A 19787-nucleotide genomic window follows, 5' to 3' on the forward strand; every position below is an offset into this window, starting at 1 on the left:
CAACAATCAAATTTCTTCATGACGTCAGAAATCAGTGAGTTCAACAAACACACCAAACAAAACGAAACAATGTGAAAAAAGCTACAATTTAGAAGACGAATTTGACAACAATAACAACAGCAGCAGCAGCAGCAGTTCCAGTTTCTCAAGAAGGCGTCACTCCGTTCGGACACATCCAACATCCAGAACCTCACATCCACTGAGCAGATGCCTGACCAACAGTTGAACCCAACGTACTTTGTCAGGCCAAGTGCATGTCTAGATATTTGTGTGTCGGCCCAAGTGCATGCCTAGATATTTGTGTGTCAGGCCAAGCGCATGTCTAGATATTTGTGTGCTAAGTCAAGTGCATGCCTAGATATTTGTGTGTCGGCCCAAGTGCATGCCTAGATATTTGTGTGTCAGGCTAAGTGCATGTCTAGATATTTGTGTGTTAAGTCAAGTGCATGCCTAGATATTTGTGTGTCGGCCCAAGTGCATGCCTAGATATTTGTGTGTCAGGCCAAGTGCATGTCTAGATATTTGTGTCAGGGTGCATGCCTAGATATTTGTGTGTCAGGCCAAGTGCATGTCTAGATATTTGTGTGTCAGGCCAACTGCATGCCTAGATATTTGTGTGTCAGGCCAAGTGCATGTCTAGATATTTGTGTGTCAGGCCAAGTGCATGTCTAGATATTTGTGTGTCAGGCCAAGTACATGTCTAGATATTTGTGTGTCAGGCCAAGTGGATGTCTAGATATTTGTGTGTTAGGTCAAGTGCATGTCTAGATATTTGTGTATCAGGCCAAGTTCATGTCTAGATATTTGTGTGTCAGGCCAAGTACATGTCTAGATATTTGTGTGTCAGGCCAAGTGCATGTCTAGATATTTGTGTGTCAGGCCAAGTGCATGTCTAGATATTTGTGTGTTAGGTCAAGTGCATGTCTAGATATTTGTGTGTCAGGCCAAGTGGATGTCTAGATATTTGTGTGTCAGGCCAAGTGCATGTCTAGATATTTGTGTGTCAGGCCAAGTGCATGTCTAGATATTTGTGTGTCAGGCCAAGTGCATGCCTAGATATTTGTGTGTCAGGCCAAGTGCATGTCTAGATATTTGTGTGTCAGGCCAAGTGCATGTCTACATATTTGTGTGTCAGGCCAAGTGCATGTCTATATATTTGTGTGTCAGGCCAAGTGCATGTCTATATATTTGTGTGTCAGGCCAAGTGCATGTCTAGATATTTGTGTGTCAGGTCAAGTGCATGTCTAGATATTTGTGTGTCAGGCCAAGTGCATGCCTAGATATTTGTGTGTTAGGCCAGGTGCATGCCTAGATATTTGTGTGTTAGGCCAAGTGGATGTCTAGATATTTGTGTGTTAGGCCAAGTGCATGTCTAGATATTTGTGTGTCAGGCCAAGTGCATGTCTAGATATTTGTGTGTTAGGTCAAGTGCATGTCTAGATATTTGTGTGTTAGGCCAAGTGCATGTCTAGATATTTGTGTGTCAGAGAGGATTTCTTCTGCATAGTTTTTTGCCAGAGGGCGTCACTCTCGTTGCCATGGGTTGTTGTTTTAGTGTGGTGAGTGCGTGCTGCACTGGGGACATCGCTTTTTTGACTCACGCTTGTGTAAACAAAGTGAGTCTATGTTTTAACCCGGTGTTCGGTTGTCTGTGTGTGTGTGTGTGTGTGTGTGTGTGTGTGTGTCCGTGGTAAACTTTAACATTGACATTTTCTCTGCAAATACTTTGTCAGTTGACACCAAATTTGGCATAAAAATAGGAAAAATTCAGTTCTTTCCAGTCATCTTGTTTAAAACAATATTGCACCTCTGGGATGGGCACCAAAAAAAAAAAAAAAAAAAAAAAGAAGCCTAATTATATGCAAACTGCATTTACTGTTATATTTATATTTTTTGTATTCTCTAAACTTGGCACTTTGACCTCTTATTCTGACACAACAACAAGAGGAGTCATTATTATCATTTTTTGTTCAAACAGGAACTTCTTTTGCTAAGCATGGAAGCTTTATTTATTTTGCAAACGTTTTGGTGCAGATAGTAAAAAAGGGAAATTACTCTGTAATTAATGCTAGGGGACTTAATTTGCTTTAAACTGATCTTTCTCATCTTAAACATTACATTTTGAAATTATACTCAATACATAAAAAGCTTGTGTGTTTTACTCTCAGTCACAAGTGAGTCTTGAAGGCCTTGCCTCTCTTGTTTTTTTTTTTTTTTTTTTTTGTTTTTGTTTTTGTTTGTTTGTTTGTTTTGTTGTTGTTTTTTTTACATCCGAAAGACTGGACGCGCAATTTGATTTTCCAGTCCAACTTGGGAGCAAGGGCACGAGTGTGATTCGACCCGGACCCTCACGGACTCTGTATTGGCAGATGAGCGTGTTAACCATACTGCCACCTTCCTCTTTACAGCAACAACAATAATGAATGAATGATATGAATGCTTATGTAGCGCCTATCCTCGGTTAGAGACCCAGCTCTAAGTCATTTAAAAACATGGGGTCATTTGCACGACAGGCTGTCTACCTGGGTAGAGCCAACTGACGATTGGCATTGGGTGCTCATCATTCGTTTCCTGTGTCATTCAATAAGATTTCAGGCACGCACACGTACACACTCAGACAGATATGTAACATTTTACGTGTTTGACCGTTTCGTTTATTTACCCCGCCATTTAGCCAGCCATACTCCGTTTTAGGGGGTGTGCATGTTCTTGTTTCCATAACCTACCGAGCGCTGATATGGATTTCATGATTTTCATCTTCTGTGTGCGTATACACATGAAAGGGGTTCAGGCACAAGCAGGTCTGCACATAATCATGATGACCTGTGAAAGATCAGGCGGAAAAAAAAAAGAGATCTCCACCCTTTACACACCAAGCGCCGTCACCGAGATTCGAACCCGGGACCCTCAGATCGAAAGTCCATCGCTTTAACCCGCCCGTCTCATTCAGAGCACTCCGTCCTTTTCTTTCAGGAGACATACGGGGAGGATCCCATACTGAGCAGCATCCTAGCAGCCAGCTTCGTGCGTGGTCTCCAAGGCAACGACAGCCGTTACGTGCTGACTAATGCTGGCTGTAAGCACTTCGACGTCTATGGTGGACCTGAGAACATTCCTGTGTCCAGGGTATCTTTTGATGCCAGGGTTAGTGTTGGACTTTGTGAGTGTGTGTGTGTGTGTGTGTGTGTGTGTGTGTGTGTGTGTGTGCGCGCGCGCGTGTGTGTTATGACAGTGTGTATGCGCGCGAGTGGGAGAGATATCAGTGTGTGTGTGTATGGAAAGGAGTCAACTGGTCTGATATGCGTAAACGAAAGAAAAAAAAAAGAAAAAAAGATTCAACGATGGCTGTTCTCGGTATATAGCCCTGGTGGAACATATGCCTTGGGAATATAGACCTGGGGGAAAGATGGACCTGGATCTAGGCAAAAGATGGATCTAGACATACCAAACGTTCGGGGGTGGGGGTAGGGGTAGTGAGTGTAGACCTATGGGCACGTATACCTCAAGCCCGGGGGAACCTAGAACATCGGTTTAGGTGTGTATGATTTTTGACTGACTGTGCTTGTACAGAAACACCCCCCCCCCTCCCCCTCCAGTACTCCCTGTACTCACCCCATAACCCCTCCAGTGCCACCCCCTCCACTAAACCTCCTTCCCAGCTCTGTCCCCATCCCCTGCCCTCCCACAACCCCACCCGGTACTACACACTCCATACCCCTCCCAACCCCATCATCCTCAGTCTAAACCCCTCACCCCCCCCCCCCCTAAACCCCCCGAGCTCCCTCTCCACTCACCCCTTATATTACCACCCCATCCCCTATTCATTCCCTGATCTTCTCTCCCCCTCCTCTGTAACCTAAAAGCTTCCCTGCACTCCAAATCATACTCCAACCCATGTTCTACTCTCTCACCCTCCATACCACCTCCTCTACATTCCACCTACTGATAACCCACCTACACCCCTACTCTATTCCCTTCCCTCCAGCAATATATGTTGACATTCCTTAAATTCGTACGTGGATGCTCTCTCTCTCTCTCTCTCTCTCTCTGTTTATCGACAGGTGAGCGAGGTGGACTGGCACCAGACCTTCCTGCCTGCCTTCAAGGCCTGTGTGGAGGCTGGTACCTTCAGTCTCATGTGTAGTTATAACAGGTATAGACACCTTCAGTGTGATGTGTAGTTATAACAGGTGTAGGCACCTTCAGTGTCATGTGTAGTTATAACATGTATAGACACCTTCAGTGCCATGTGTAGTTATAACAGGTATAGACACCTTCAGTGTGATGTGTAGTTATAACAGGTGTAGGCACCTTCAGTGCCATGTGTAGTTATAACAGGTATAGACACCTTCAGTGCCATGTGTAGTTATAACAGGTATAGACACCTTCAGTGTCATGTGTAGTTATAACAGGTATAGACACCTTCAGTGTCATGTGTAGTTATAACAGGTATGGACACCTTCAGTGTCATGTGTAGTTATAACAGGTATAGACACCTTCAGTGTCATGTGTAGTTATAACAGGTATAGACACCTTCAGTGTCATGTGTAGTTATAACAGGCATAGACACATTCAGTGTTATATGTAGTTATAACAGGTATAGACACCTTCAGTGTCATGTGTAGTTATAACAGGTATAGGCATCTTCAGTGCCATGTGTAGTTATAACAGGTATAGACACCTTCAGTGTCATGTGTAGTTATAACAGGTATAGACACCTTCAGCGCCATGTGTAGTTATAACAGGTATGGACACCTTCAGCGCCATGTGTAGTTATAACAGGTATAGACACCTTCAGCGCCATGTGTAGTTATAACAGGTATAGACACCATCAGTGCATTGTGTAGTTATAACAGGTGTAGACACCTTCAGTGCCATGTGTAGTTATAACAGGTATAGACACCTTCAGCGCCATGTGTAGTTATAACAGGTATAGACACCTTCAGTGCCATGTGTAGTTATAACAGGTATAGACACCTTCAGTGCCATGTGTAGTTATAACAGGTATAGACACCTTCAGTGCCATGTGTAGTTATAACAGGTATAGACACCTTCAGTGCCATGTGTAGTTATAACAGGTATTAGACACGTTCAGTGCCATGTGTAGTTCTAACAGGTATAGACACATTAAGTGTCAGGTGTAGCTATAACATGTATAGACACCTTTAGTGTGATATGTAGTTATAACAGGTAGACATCTATAGTGTGCTATGTTGTTATAACAGGTGTAGATACCTTCAGTGGCATGTGTAGTTGTAGCTGGTAGACATCTATTGTGTTTAGTGTTGTTATTACAGGCGTGATATGTAGTTATAACAGGTGTAGGTACCTTCAGCGTCATGTGTAGTTTTAGCTGGTAGACATCTATAGTGTGTTGTGTTGTTATAACAGGTGTAGGTACCTTCAGCGTCATGTAAACTTATAGCAGGTCTTGGGGGAGTTATGGGAGTGTACGGGGTTCACTTAACCCACAATAATCTTCCACCACCACCACCCCTACACACAAACACACACACGCACGCACGCGCACTCAAAATCACAGATGCACACACGCGCACACGTATGCTACAGACGCACGAACACACACATACACACACACACACAACGTGCACACACACACACACACACATGCGCGCGCGCAGACACACGCACACACATACACGCACGCACGCACGCACAGATACACACACAAATTACACAGACACATACACTCGATTTGACTGGATATGACAGACAGCCTTGTTTCCCCAACACACCCTCATGAATTTGTACAAGGAATTGGCTTTAAAAGGCAGTGCTGAAGAATGGAGTGGAAGGTAATTGAAACTCACTATCACCATCACATGGGAGGTAAGTAAAACTCACTATCACCAGGCCATGGGAGGTAAGTGAAACTCACTATTACCATGACATGGGAGGTAAGTGAAACTCACTATCACCAGGCCATGGGAGGTAAGTGAAACTCACTATCACCATGACATGGGAGGTAAGTGAAACTCACTATCACCATCACATGGGAGGTAAGTGAAACTCACTATCACCATCACATGGGAGGTAAGTGAAACTCACTATCACCATGACATGGGAGGTAAGTGAAACTCACTATCACCATCACATGGGAGGTAAGTGAAACTCACCGTCACCAGGCCATGGGAGGTAAGTGAAACTCACTATCACCATGACATGGGAGGTAAGTGAAACTCACTATCACCATCACATGGGAGGTAAGTGAAACTCACTATCACCATCACATGGGAGGTAAGTGAAACTCACCGTCACCATGACATGGGAGGTAAGTGAAACTCACTATCAGCATGACATGGGAGGTAAGTGAAACTCACTATCACCATGACATGGGAGGTAAGTGAAACTCACCGTCACCATGACATGGGAGGTAAGTGAAACTCACCATCACCATGACATGGGAGGTAAGTGAAACTCACTATTAGCATGACATGGGAGGTAAGTGAAACTCACTATCACCATCACATGGGAGGTAAGTGAAACTCACCGTCACCATGACATGGGAGGTAAGTGAAACTCACCGTCACCATGACATGGGAGGTAAGTGAAACTCACCGTCACCAAGCCATGGGAGGTAAGTGAAACTCTCCATCACCATGACATGGGAGGTAAGTGAAACTCACCGTCACCATGACATGGGAGGTAAGTGAAACTCACCGTGACCAAGACATGGGAGGTAAGTGAAACTCACCATCAGCAAGCCATGGGAGGTAAGTGAAACTCACCATCACCATGACATGGGAGGTAATTGAAACTCACCGTCACCAAGCCCTCAACTCCTGACCATGGTATTGATATAATCGTTCAGTTCGTGCAGAGGAAACTGAACGATCTTGTAATGTCCTATTTTGATATCCTAAATTATGGGACCGATTTAAACGAAAATTTTCAAGCGTTTTGCAGCGCAGGCAGAGTTACAAGATCTTGGGTGCAGTTGACCCTTCTAATTAAGAATTAGGCACAATACGAAGTGAGGTTGCCTGTATCATCAACACGAAGCGACACTTGTCGTCTCAAGCCGACAATTCTTTTTATGTTTTTATCATTGTTACTATTATTGTCATTGTTCTTTTCTTTTCTTTTTTGTATGGTTTGTGGGACCAAAACTGGAAAAAGCCGCGCCGCTCTCGGACTGGCACGAACTGAACTTTCGCGGGTTTTTTTTTTTTTTTTTTTTTTGACCTAGCACGATGGCTGCACTTTAGTGTAGCGACCGGATCTGTTTCCAAATTGACTACAACCACCCTCAAAACACGGCTGAAATCCGCTGAAAAACGGGCTGCAACATCTACTAATGGCAACATCGTTTCATCATCTGTGCACGAACGAGGACAACGTCAGTCATCAAGGCGGGCTGACGGGCGCAATGGCCGAGTGGTTAAAGCGATGGACTTTCAATCTGAGGGTCCTGGGTTCGAATCAGGGTAACGACAGATAGTAGGTAAAGTGTGGATATTTTTCCCATCTCCTAGGTCAACATATGTGCAGACCTGCTTGTGCCTGAACCCCCTTCGTGTGTATACGCAAGCAGAAGATAAAAATCCATGTCCATGTCAGCGTTCGGTGGGTTATGGAAACAAGAACATACCCAGCATGCACACCCCCGGAAACGGAATATGATTGCCTACATGGCAGGGTAAAAACGGTCATACACGTAAAGGCCCACTCGTGCACATACGAGTGAACGCGGGAGATACAGCCCACGAACGAAGAAGATCAATGCGGGCTTAACTGACACGATGAAGGGACGAACATGATACATGCACGAAAACTGCCGTTAAAATATGTCCATGACTTGGGGTACTAAAACAGGACTTACGCTGAACTTGTAATGTCCTATCAAAATGTTTAGCAATAAAAAAAAAGGACTTCACCGCATTAGTAGATGTTGCAATCCATTTTCATTGATTTTCGACGATTCCGAACGTTGTTTTACTCAATTTTTGATGCGGATTCAGTCACTAAATCAACGTGACGCCATCATGCTCTTTCCATTTTTTTTTCTTTGTTTTTCTTTGTTTTTGTTTTTGGAGGGGGGGGGGGGGGGGGAGAAGGGGGGGGGGGTGGTCAACGAACCATGAAAATGTAAACAAAACTCATGGTGGCTTGAGGCGACAAGTGCCGGGTGTGGTTCATGTTACGGGTCATTTCGCGTCGTATTGTGCCTGTTCCTTGGTCAGAAGGGTCGACAACACGCAACATGTCATTTCTCATATGCCTCCATTGCAAAACACGTGAAATTTTTTCGTTTAGATAGGTGCAATAATTTAGGCGCTACAGGACATTATCCTACTAATGGTAATTAATGTTTCATCTATGCACAATACTGCCGGTAAATTAAGTCCCTGAATTAAGGACTTCACCCTGAACCTTACACTCTCATGGTCAAATCAACGCCATCATGTGAATGAAGTGTTTCACTTTTCTACAGCATCAATGGCGTTCCAGCCTGTGCTAATCACAGACTCCTGACCGAGATCCTGAGAGACGAATGGGGCTTCACCGGCTACGTCATCAGTGACGAAAAAGCGCTGGAACGTATCGTCACAGCGCACAATTACTCCAAGGATTTCGTCACAGCGGCGGCGGCCGCAGTAAACGCGGGCGTCAATCTGGAAATTTCGGGAAATCTTGTGAACAACGTCATGATGAACGTTGGTGAGGCATTGAGCACACAGACACACACACACACACACACGAGAGAGAGAGAGTGTGTATGTGTGTGTGTTCTGTGCTGCGTTGCGTTGCGGTGTGTGTGTTTGTGTGTGTGTGTGTGTGTGTGTGTGTGTTTGTCTGTCTGTGTCTCTGTGTGTGTTATGGCTTGTCAAGTGAACCAGCAGATATCGCCCATCGTTTCGGCAATACTCCATAGGGCCTACTCACTGCTGTCAGTCTTTGCAGAAAAATAAGTGAACAAAACAAAACAACAACAACAACAACAACAACAAAATATTGATAATAATATTCATGATAATGAAAAATGATAGCAAATAGTAACAACAACAATAATAATGATGATACTACTACTTCTAGTACTACTAATGATGATAATAATAATAATGAGAAGAAGAAGAAGAGTGCTACTGCTATTACTACTACTACTGCTACTACTACTACTACTAAGAAGAAGAAGCAGAATGATAATGAAGATGATGACGATCAACTGTTTTTCTTGTTCCAACCTAACCCAGTGGAGGCGGTGAAGAGAGGACTGTTGAAAGAGGCCACCGTCAGAGAACGCGTCAAGCCTCTCTTCTACACGCGCATGCGCCTTGGCGAGTTTGACCCGCCCGCCATGAATCCTTACACGAGGCTGGACCTGTCACTCATTCAAAGCCCCGCCCATCAAGCCCTGTCATTGGAGGCTGCCAAGAACAGTTTCGTGCTGCTGAAGAACAAGGGCGGTTTTCTGCCAATCGGAAACGACTTTAATCACGTGGCAGTAAGATTCCCCCCCAGCCCCCTTTTTCAATTAATTAATACGACATTTCATTTCATACCAACGTTGGGTTGCAGGATGATAGGAAATTATTATTTAGAACTAAAATGAATAAAAACCGTTCGTCAGATGTCTGGTATCCACTTACCAGGAGTATTTCAATATATATGATTGTAGAAAGAGAAAATGGAAAATCTAAAAAGCACAAGTAACGATAGTAGCTGCTGTTGTTTCCCACATATTCTGATATTCAAGTATAACCATGGTAGTCGCCGTGGGTTCTTATTTCAGTGCGCCAAGTGTATGCTGCACGCGGGACCTCAGTTTGTCGACTCATCCGAATGATTGGACGCTCTGATTTTCCAGTCAAACTTTATGAGAAAGGGCGAGAGCGGGAATCGAACCCAGACCTTGACGGGCGCAATAGCCGAGTGGTTAAAGCGTTGGACTGTCAATCTGAGGGTCCCGGGTTCGAATCACGGTGACGACGCCTGGTGGGTGAAGGGTGGAGATTTTTACGATCTCCCAGGTCAACATATGTGCAGACCTGCTAGTGCCTGAACCCCCTTCGTGTGTATACGCAAGCAGAAGATCAAATACGCACGTTAAAGATCCTGTAATCCATGTCAGCGTTCGGTGGGTTATGGAAACAAGAACATACCCAGCATGCACACCCCCGAAAACCGAGTATGGCTGCCTACATGGCGGGGTAAAAACGGTCATACACGTAAAAGCCCACTCGTGTGCATACGAGTGAACGTGGGAGTTGCAGCCCACGAACGCAGAAGAAGAAGAAAGAAGAAGAAGCCAGACCCTCATGCACACTGCATTGGCAGATAAGCTACTTAACCATTTCGCCACCTTCCTTCTTGCACTATCATCATCATCATCATCATCATTATCATCAACGTCATCATCATCGTTCTTGTTGTTATTCTCGGTATCATCATCAACACCAGTCGTCATCATCATTCATTATCATCACCATCATAATCATCATCATCATCATCACCATCATTAGCATCATCGTTCTTGTTATTCTCGATATCATCATCACAACCAGTCGTCATCATCATGCATCATCATTTACCACCATCGTCATCGTCATTATCATCATCAGAATCACCCTCACCATCATGATCATCACCACCATCATCATCATCTTCATCATCGTTCTTGTTGTTGTTCTCGGTGTCATCATCATCACCACCAGTCGTCATCATCATGCATCATCATTTACCACCATCGTTATCGTCATTATCATCGTTCTTGTTGTTACTCCCGGTATCATTATCACCACCAGTTATCATCATTTATCATCGTCATCATCATCACCACCATCATCATTCCTGTTGTCATTGTCAGCATCACCACCTCTCGTCATCATCATCATCATCATCATCGTACTTGTTATTTTTGGTATCCTGGTCACCACCAGTCATCACCATCATCATCATCATCATCATTGTTCCTGTTGTTATTCTCGATATCATCATCACCACCAGTTGTCATCATTATCATCATAATCATCGCTCTTGTTAGTATTCTCGCGATCCTCTTCACCACCAGTCGTCATCATCATTCATCATCATCATCATCGTCCTTGTTGTTACTCTGGGTATCATCATCACCTCCAGTAGTCATCATCATTCATAATCATCATCGTTCATGTTTTTACTCTCGGTCTCCTCTTCGCCGCTAGGACGCTACAACAGACAGACATGGGTCCCTGATTTCAGGACAGTCGGCGATGGGATTAACTTCAAAGCCCACCAAGCGCCCCAAGGCTGCTGGACTAAGAGCCAGTGCAATCGTGTCTCCTAGTTTGAGAGTCAGTTCAACTCTTCCATCCTAGTTTGTGAGTCATAGTCCTTTACTAAAGAGTAAGCTGTAAATGAATTCCCAGTTGCAGTGAAGAAACCATTGATCATACAGCTCTCACTTTGCTGTTGGCCCAGATGTCGTCATCATCATTCATCATCATCATCGTTCCTGTTGTTACTCTTGGCATCGTCATCACCACCACTTGTCATCGTCATTATCTCAGGTGGTGGGGCCCATGGCGGACAACCCAGAGTGGTTGTACGGAGACTACAGCCCCACTGTCAACGTGACGCTGACCGTCACCCCCGTGCAGGGCCTCAGACAGGTGGGCCAGTCACTGACCACTGCCCAGGGCTGCGATGACCCACGCTGCCAGACCTACTCCTCCAGCCAGGTCAAGGCGGCAGTGGCCGGAGCTGACATTGTCTTCGTCTGTCTCGGCACAGGTATGACAGTCAGCCGTATCCGACTGTGACCATCAAACTGGGGCCGTATTCAAGACAAACTTCAGTTTTGCCTTACCCTCGACATGATAGGGACCCGCGGGTACAGTTTGTTATCTTGAAGGTAAACTTCGTATGCGACACACGCGCGGTGCGCCCAGGCACCTAACCCATCGTCTGTAATTAAAAATCCTGGTGATTCTCTTCTGCGCATGCTCTTCTGACCCCAATACAGTTCAGAGCATTGTCGAGAGGGGTTAGTAAAACACGTGCAATCCGCAAAGCACGCCGTTTTCTCTTAATAAAAGCATCTGCCATAGTTACCTCTGCTTCGTGGTCAGTTGCCCTTGGCAGGTAGAGTGAGGGTAAATTGCCTTCGGGTTTGTAGACCCGCGGGTAGTCTCTCATGTTCCAGATACCACATATTGCTTAACCTCGAGCAGTTTGCCTTGCTTCAGGTAGATTACCCGCAGGTACACATTTACCTGCAGGCATGATGGTCTCTTGAATATGGCCCCAGAACAGCAGAGAAGGGCAACTGCTGTCCTGACTTTCTGGGCTAGAATTTGATTACAGTGGAGAGCATCTTCCCCAATCTCTTGGCACAAGAGGGGTTTTAGGACTGCCGGCGTTAGGGTGGTTCCCAAAGGCCAACTACCCCCCCAGTGCAATTTGCCTTCTGGTTTGAGAGTCATAGTCCTTGATTTTGTTGTTGTTATCATTATTATTATCATTTTCGTTATTATTATTCTCATTATGATCATTCTTCTTCTTCTTCTTCTTATTGTTATTATTCTGGACGCTAAAACGGGACTTTACCATAGACATTGGTCCCTGAATCTAGGACGCTAAAACAGAGACATAGGTCCCTGATTTCAGGACAGTCGGCGATGGGATTAACTTCAAAGCCCACCAAGCGCCCCAAGGCTGGTGGACTAAGAGCCAGTGCAATCGTGTCTCCTAGTTTGAGAGTCAGTTCAACTCTTCCATCCTAGTTTGTGAGTCATAGTCCTTTACTAAAGAGTAAGCTGTAAATGAATTCCCATTTGCAGTGAAGAAACCATTGATCATACAGCTCTCACTTTGCTGTTGGCCAGTTGTAGTGAAGAAACCATGTACAGCTGTCACTTTGCTGTTGGCCCAGTTGTAGTGAAGAAACCATTGATCATACAGCTCTCACTTTGCTGTTGGCCCAGATGTTAGTGTATGTCAATTTCTGATGTGAGCCGGATGTTGAGCACATCGTCTGTCTCTCATTGGACATGTTATGACTGTTGTAGTACATCGTCTGTCTGTCTGCACAGGTGGTGATTCAATATCATCGTCTGTCTCTCTGGACAGGTGATAATTGTAGTAGAATATCATCTTTCTTTCTGTGCGTTCACTGCAACTTCTAAAATGTGGATACTGCAGGTGCTGAATAAGGACTGCAGTTACGTTCTTATTGACGGATGTTCGAACGAAACAGAAGAAACTCCTGACAAACTTTTGATGCCAGACTGTCTAGCAGAAAAAAAACCCTGATAAACGTTCAATGCCAGACTGTCTAGCAGAAAAAAACCCTGAGAAAAAGACTGATGCCAGTTTGTCTGTCTTGCAGAAGAAACACCTGACAAACGTTTAATGCCAGACTGTCTGTCTTGCAGAAAAGAAAACCCTGAAAAACGTTTAATGCCAGACTGTCTGTCTTGCAGAAGAAAACTCTGAAAAACGTCTGATGCTAGACTGTTTGTCTTGCAGAAAAAAACCTGAAAAACGTCTAATGCTAGACTGTCTGTCTTGCAGAAAAAAACCCCTGAAAAACGTTTAATGCCAGACTGTTTGTCTTGCAGAAGAAAACTCTGACAAAAGTTTGATGCCAGACTGTCTGTCTTGCAGAAGAAACACCTGACAAACGTTTAATGCCAGACTGTTTGTCTTGCAGAAGAAAACTCTGACAAAAGTTTGATGCCAGACTGTCTGTCTTGCAGAAGAAACACCTGACAAACGTTTAATGCCAGACTGTCTGTCTTGCAGAAGAAAACTCTGAAAAACGTCTGATGCTAAACTGTCTGTCTTACAGAAAAAAAAACCCTGTAAAACGTTTAATGCCAGACTGTCTGTCTTGCAGAAGAAAACTCTGAAAAACGTCTGATGCTAGACTGTTTGTCTTGATGAAAAAAAAACAAACCTGAAAAACTTCTAATGGTAGACTGTCTGTCTTGCAGAACCCCCCCCCCCCCCGCCCCCCCCTGAAAAACGTTTAATGCCAGACTGTTTGTCTTGCGGAAGAAAACTCTGACAAACGTTTAATGCCAGACTGTCTGTCTTGCAGAAGAAAATCCTGGCAAACGTTTAATGCCAGACTGTCTGTCTTGCAGAAGAAAACTCTGAAAAACGTCTGATGCTAAACTGTCTGTCTTGCAGAAAAAAAACCCTGACAAAAGTTTAATGCCAGTTTGTCTGTCTTGCAGAAGAAAACTGACAAAAGTTTAATGCCAAACTGTCTGTCGTGCAGAAGAAAACTCTGAAAAACGTCTGATGCTAAACTGTCTATCTTACAGAAAAAAACCCTGAAAAACGTTTAATGCCAGACTGTCTGTCTTGCAGAAGAAAATCCTGACAAATGTTTGATGCCAGTTTGTCTGTCTTGCAGAAGAAAACTCTGACAAAAGTTTGATGCCAGACTCTCTGTCTTGCAGAAGAAACACCTGACAAACGTTTAATGCCATACTGTCTGTCTTGCAGAAGAAAACTCTGAAAAACGTCTGATGCTAAACTGTCTATCTTACAGAAAAAAAACCTATAAAACTTTTAATGCCAGACTGTCTGTCTTGCAGAAGAAAACTCTGAAAAACGTCTGATGCTAGACTGTCTTGCAGAAAACCCCCCCTGACAAACGTTTAATGCCAGATTGTCTGTCTTGCAGAAGAAACACCTGACAAACGTTTAATGCCAGACTGTCTGTCTTTCAGGGCAGCCAGTGGAAGGGGAGAACCGTGACCGTCCTGACCTTGAGTTACCAGGGCAACAGCTGCAACTTCTCAAGGACGCCGTGAGCTTCAGTGAGTGCAATACGCTTGGATTGATAGCAAGCATCCAGGTGTTGCAACTGTCAGCCAAAACATCCATGCAGATGTATAAAAATACAGTAACAATGGTAAGATAAATACCTAAATTCATAACTGGATTATCGAAGGTTGATAAGTAAACCATCATTTTTTTTCCAATCACAATACGTATTTTAATCACAGCGTTCTTATTAGCCCCCTCTCTCTCCATATATATATATATATATATATATATATATATATATATATATATATATATATATGTGTGTGTGTGTGTGTGTGTGTGTGTGTGTGTGAATACTATCAGATGATACTGACAATGTGAACCAGAAAACTTTGCACAATTGGTGAATGACATATCAAATTATGTGCTCCAGTACCCCGCCTCCCCCCTCACATATACCCCATAGAGCCAGATGAATACCTCTTATAAAGAGTGAAAAACAGAAACAAGAGAGAGAGAGGGGGGGGGGGGGGGGGGGGTGCTTGACTGACTTTATCTGTTGGACGCTCAGCTCTCAGTCAAAATGTTGTGAGTTTGAATCACAGACAACCAGCATAAACTTGCCGTTTTCGCTGCCCATCTTAATTCTGACACTCTGGTGGTGTTGGCATCGTCTTAGGTATTGGTTCCCTCCCTTCTTCCGGTTCCCTGGGGTGGTTATTCCTCATGTCGTTGGCCACATCCGCTGAGATGAACGTCACATAGATCGTATATTATGTAGTTATTTCCATTTTATATTGTCTTATTCTTCAGTATCCAGGCGTGCAGTGGGAGACACACATTCCACACAACCAATGAACACAACAGGGCATGAAAAAAAAGAAGAAAAAAAAAGAGACAATTTTAACAAATGTAAAACGTTAAAAAGGAAATATGAAAAATTGATGTCCATCAGTATGAAAAACACACAGACAGAGAAAGAAATGTGAGAGAACGAAAGAGAGAGGTGGCAGGGTACTAGACCCTCCATCTCCCAAGACAGAAAGGGAAGATAATTGCACACACACACTCCCCCCATCCATCTTCAGTGGAACACAGTCATGATCATGCAAAACACTCAGACTGGCCCTATAATTTTTATGTGTGTTGTGTCTCTTTATTTTGAAGGTCATTGTTCAATAAAATGACAAAACCGCCGAGAGAGAGAGAGAGAGAGAGAGAGAGAGAGAGAGAGAGAGAGAGAGAGAGAGAGAAATTGAACCAGGATGTAACCAGCTGGATGGCACGCTCTTCAAGCACGCATCATCCATCTCCCAAAGAATCATACTTACGCCAGTGTTTGCTGCTAACGAATCTGAATCTGATGCCTTTCACCACCAGTCCTGGAGTTCATTGTTTATCCAGGTGGCGGGGCCCCAGTGGTGCTGCTGCTCTTCAACGCAGGGCCCCTGAACGTGACTTGGGCCGACCAGCATGCCTCGGTGCCCGCCATCTTGGAGTGCTGGTTTCCGGCCCAGAGCGCGGGGACTGCCTTGCTGCAGGTGTTGACCAACCAGGGAGGACACAGCTCTCCTGCCGGCCGTCTGCCTGCCACCTGGCCCCTCCTGGCTGACCAGGTGAGGGATGTGTTGACACCTGGCTGACCAGGTGAGGGATGTGTTGACACCTGGCTGACCAGGTGAGGGATGTGTTGACACCTGGCTGACCAGGTGAGGGATGTGTTGACACCTGGCTGACCAGGTGAGGGATGTGTTGACACCTGGCTGACCAGGTGAGGGATGTGTTGACACCTGGCTGACCAGGTGAGGGATGTATTGACACCTGGCTGACGAGGTAAGTTAAGTGTTGACACCTGACTGACCAGGTGAGAGAGATGTATTGACACCTGGCTGACCAGGTGAGGGATGTATTGACACCTGGCTGACCAGGTGAGAGAGATGTATTGACACATGGCTAACCAGGTGAGGGATGTATTGACACCTGGCCCCTCCTGGCTGACCAGGGGAGGAGTGAGGGATGTATTGACCAAAGTGTCAGTTAAGTTGCTGCAATGTTCTTGTTTCTGTCTTCTTTACTTCTCATGAAGGTTCTTCTCTTATCAGTTTACATCATTATCAAGTAGCAGCAGTATAATCACCAACATCTTTAATCTTTGTGTGTTGTCTTTTGTTCTTTTGTTGATTTCCCTCTTCTGCTCCTCCTCTTCTTTTTTTCTCCCCGTTTTCTTTACGCTTTTCCTTTTGTATTTTTTGATTATCATTCTTGGTGTACTCCTTTCTTTGTTCTCTCGATCTTGTTATTTTTGCTGTTATCACTTCTTGTTTATAAGGTTCATTATCATTAACATCGAATCTTTCTTCCAATGAATAAACGAACAAGAAATGAATAAACAGATCGATCAATTGATAAATGAATGAATAAATAGATAAACAAGTGAATGAATGAATAAAGTAAATGAACAGATAAATAAATGAATAAACAGATAAATGAACAAATGACTAAATAAATAAATAAAACTGGATATTTGCAGATTCCAGACATGGTGAACTACTCCATGAGCGGGCGAACCTATCGCTACAGCCAGGGCCCGTCACTCTACCCGTTCGGCTATGGCTTGTCCTACACCACCTTCCGCTACTCCGACCTCGTGACCCCTAAAACCTTGACCCCGGGTCACGACCTCCCTTTGACCTTGACCGTGTCCAACACTGGCGACTTGGCTGCTGACGAGGTGAGAGGCGGAAGTGTGTGGTGTGGTGAGAAAGTAAATTATTTTGTATTCTCTGTTTGCGCTTTGTCTTTTCTTCATGATTGATACTCTTAGCTAATGGGGTTTGTTCGCTCATAGTTGTTTACTAAAAGCTGGGCTGTTTCGGAAAGAAAGTTATCCTCAAACGGGACACTAAAAAAAAGTGTGTGTGTGTGTGTGTGTGTGTGTGTGTGTGTGAAAACATCAGGATTTTATTCACACGTTCTTGTTTCATCTCCTGCTTGCTCTCGCTTCTGTTTCATATCTTACAGCCACTATTATATTATAACAAGTCATGCTCATGCTTCCATCTCGTAATGCCCATACTTCCATCTCCGATCGCACACGCTTTCATCTTACCATTTCCACGCCTTCATCTCGTAATATTCAATATTCCGTTTAGTAATTAATGCCCATGCTTCCGAAATCGTAACTTAACGCCAACGTTCCCATCTCGGAATGCTAGCACTTCGTTTCCTTCTTTCTATGCTTTTGACATTTCACTTATTACTGCGATGCGCTTCGTTTTCGGGCCCTACGCCTTCCTTTCATTCATCTTTCACGGCACTCATGTCCTTCTCCTCCTCCCTCCTTCTCCTCCTCTCCCCCCTGCCTGTGAACCCTTGCAGGTGGTTCAGATCTACGTCCAGTGGCCCCAGAGTCCCGGGGTTCAAACTCCTGGTCTGCAGCTGGTGGCCATCAGAAGGGTGACCACTCGGCCCCACGGCGCGGTCAAGCTCCGCTTCCAGGTGCCAGGCAAATACCTGGCCGTCTACACTGACCAGCACAGCGGGTGGACTTACCTGCCGGGTATGAAATAAACTGACCAGCCAGCACGTGTAGTGTTGCAGTTGTAGCGTTGTTGTGTGGCAGTAAACGTTGGGGTGGGGTGGGGTGGCTTTTCCCCCAAACATTTTGAACGGTAAAAAAAAAAAAAGAAAAAAAAAGTCAAATATCCCAGGAACTGGTCATTTCAGATTTTTAAATAATAAATTCATAGTAGTGTTTCGCAATAAACAAAAAAAAAAAAAAAGTTTCTTGGTGTTTCTTAAAAACGCACGTTATTATTTTGTGTGCCTGACTAAGCGTGTTGGGTTATGCTGCTAGGTCAAGTATAATTATGCCTGGCAGATGTGGAGTAGCGTATATGGATTTGCCCGAATGCAGTGACGCCTCCTTGAGAAACTGAAACTGCTCTGTGATGAATCGACCTGCTGTGTGCTCTTTTACATTTTTTTTTTAATTTAATTAAAAAAAAAATCATATTCAGCTTAATGATGTGTTTGACCTTTAGGTTGGGCCACTGTCATGTCCATGTATGTGTGTCAGACTCAGCTGTGGGTTGGGGGGGGAGGGGGGGGGGGGCGGCGGGGGTGTTGTGTGACTGCCGAGCCTTCGGATGCTTACACAATTTATGTTCGGATGAATAAAAGTATACCGTGTTGTGCTGTGTTGTGCACAGTGTTGTGTTGTGCTGTATCGTGTCGTGTCGTGTCGTGCTGTACCGTACGATGCTGTGCTGTGCTGAGCTGCGCCGCGTCGCGTCCTGTCCTGTCCTGCCCTGCACTGTCCTGTCCTGTACTGTACTGTCCTGCCCTGCCCTGTCCTGCCCTGTCCTGTCCTGTCCTGTCCTGTCCTGTCCTGTCCTGCACTGTCCTGTACTGTACTGTACTGTCCTGTCCTGCCCTGCCCTGCCCTGCACTGTCCTGCCCTGCCCTGCACTGTTCTGTCCTGCCCTGCACTGTCCTGTACTGTACTGTACTGTCCTGCCCTGCCCTGCCCTGCCCTGCCCTGCCCTGTCCTGCCCTGCACTGTCCTGCCCTGCTCTGTCCTGTCCTGTCCTGTCCTGCACTGTCCTGTACTGTACTGTACTGTCCTGTCCTGCACTGCCCTGCCCTGCACTGTCCTGTACTGTACTGTACTGTCCTGTCCTGCCCTGCCCTGCACTGTCCTGTCCTGTCCTGCACTGTCCTGTCCTGTCCTGTCCTGTCCTGTCCTGCACTGCCCTGCCCTGCACTGTCCTGTCCTGTCCTGCACTGTCCTGTCCTGTCCTGTCCTGTACTGTCCTGTCCTGTCCTGTCCTGTCCTGTCCTGCACTGTCCTGTCCTGTCCTGTCCTGCACTGCACTGCCCTGCCCTGCACTGTCCTGTCCTGTCCTGCACTGTCCTGCCCTTTCACTGTCCTGTCCTGTCCTGTCCTGCACTGTCCTGCACTGTCCTGTCCTGCACTGTCCTGTCCTGCCCTGTCCTGTACTATTCTGCACTGTCCTGTCCTGCACTGTCCTGTCCTGCCCTGTCCTGTACTGTCCTGCACT

At 45.2% G+C, this 19787-nt stretch overlaps 1 protein-coding gene across 2 annotated transcripts in view; it reads left to right on the forward strand.

Moving 5' to 3' along the window:
- LOC143298149 (uncharacterized) overlaps positions 1-19787 on the forward strand; it is a 28546-nt gene that overhangs the window by 7706 nt on the left and 1053 nt on the right. For both annotated transcript variants that reach the window (XM_076610881.1, XM_076610882.1), the window contains exons 4-12: positions 2974-3144; positions 4062-4153; positions 8456-8682; positions 9216-9466; positions 11511-11733; positions 14685-14774; positions 16129-16340; positions 17255-17455; positions 18103-18283. In XM_076610881.1, the coding sequence (XP_076466996.1) occupies positions 2974-3144; positions 4062-4153; positions 8456-8682; positions 9216-9466; positions 11511-11733; positions 14685-14774; positions 16129-16340; positions 17255-17455; positions 18103-18283 (1648 nt within the window). The remainder of the gene's footprint in view (positions 1-2973; positions 3145-4061; positions 4154-8455; positions 8683-9215; positions 9467-11510; positions 11734-14684; positions 14775-16128; positions 16341-17254; positions 17456-18102; positions 18284-19787) is intronic.

This window comes from Babylonia areolata, chromosome 23 (genome assembly GCF_041734735.1).
Source record: "Babylonia areolata isolate BAREFJ2019XMU chromosome 23, ASM4173473v1, whole genome shotgun sequence".
Classification (NCBI taxonomy): Eukaryota; Metazoa; Mollusca; class Gastropoda; order Neogastropoda; family Buccinidae; genus Babylonia; species Babylonia areolata.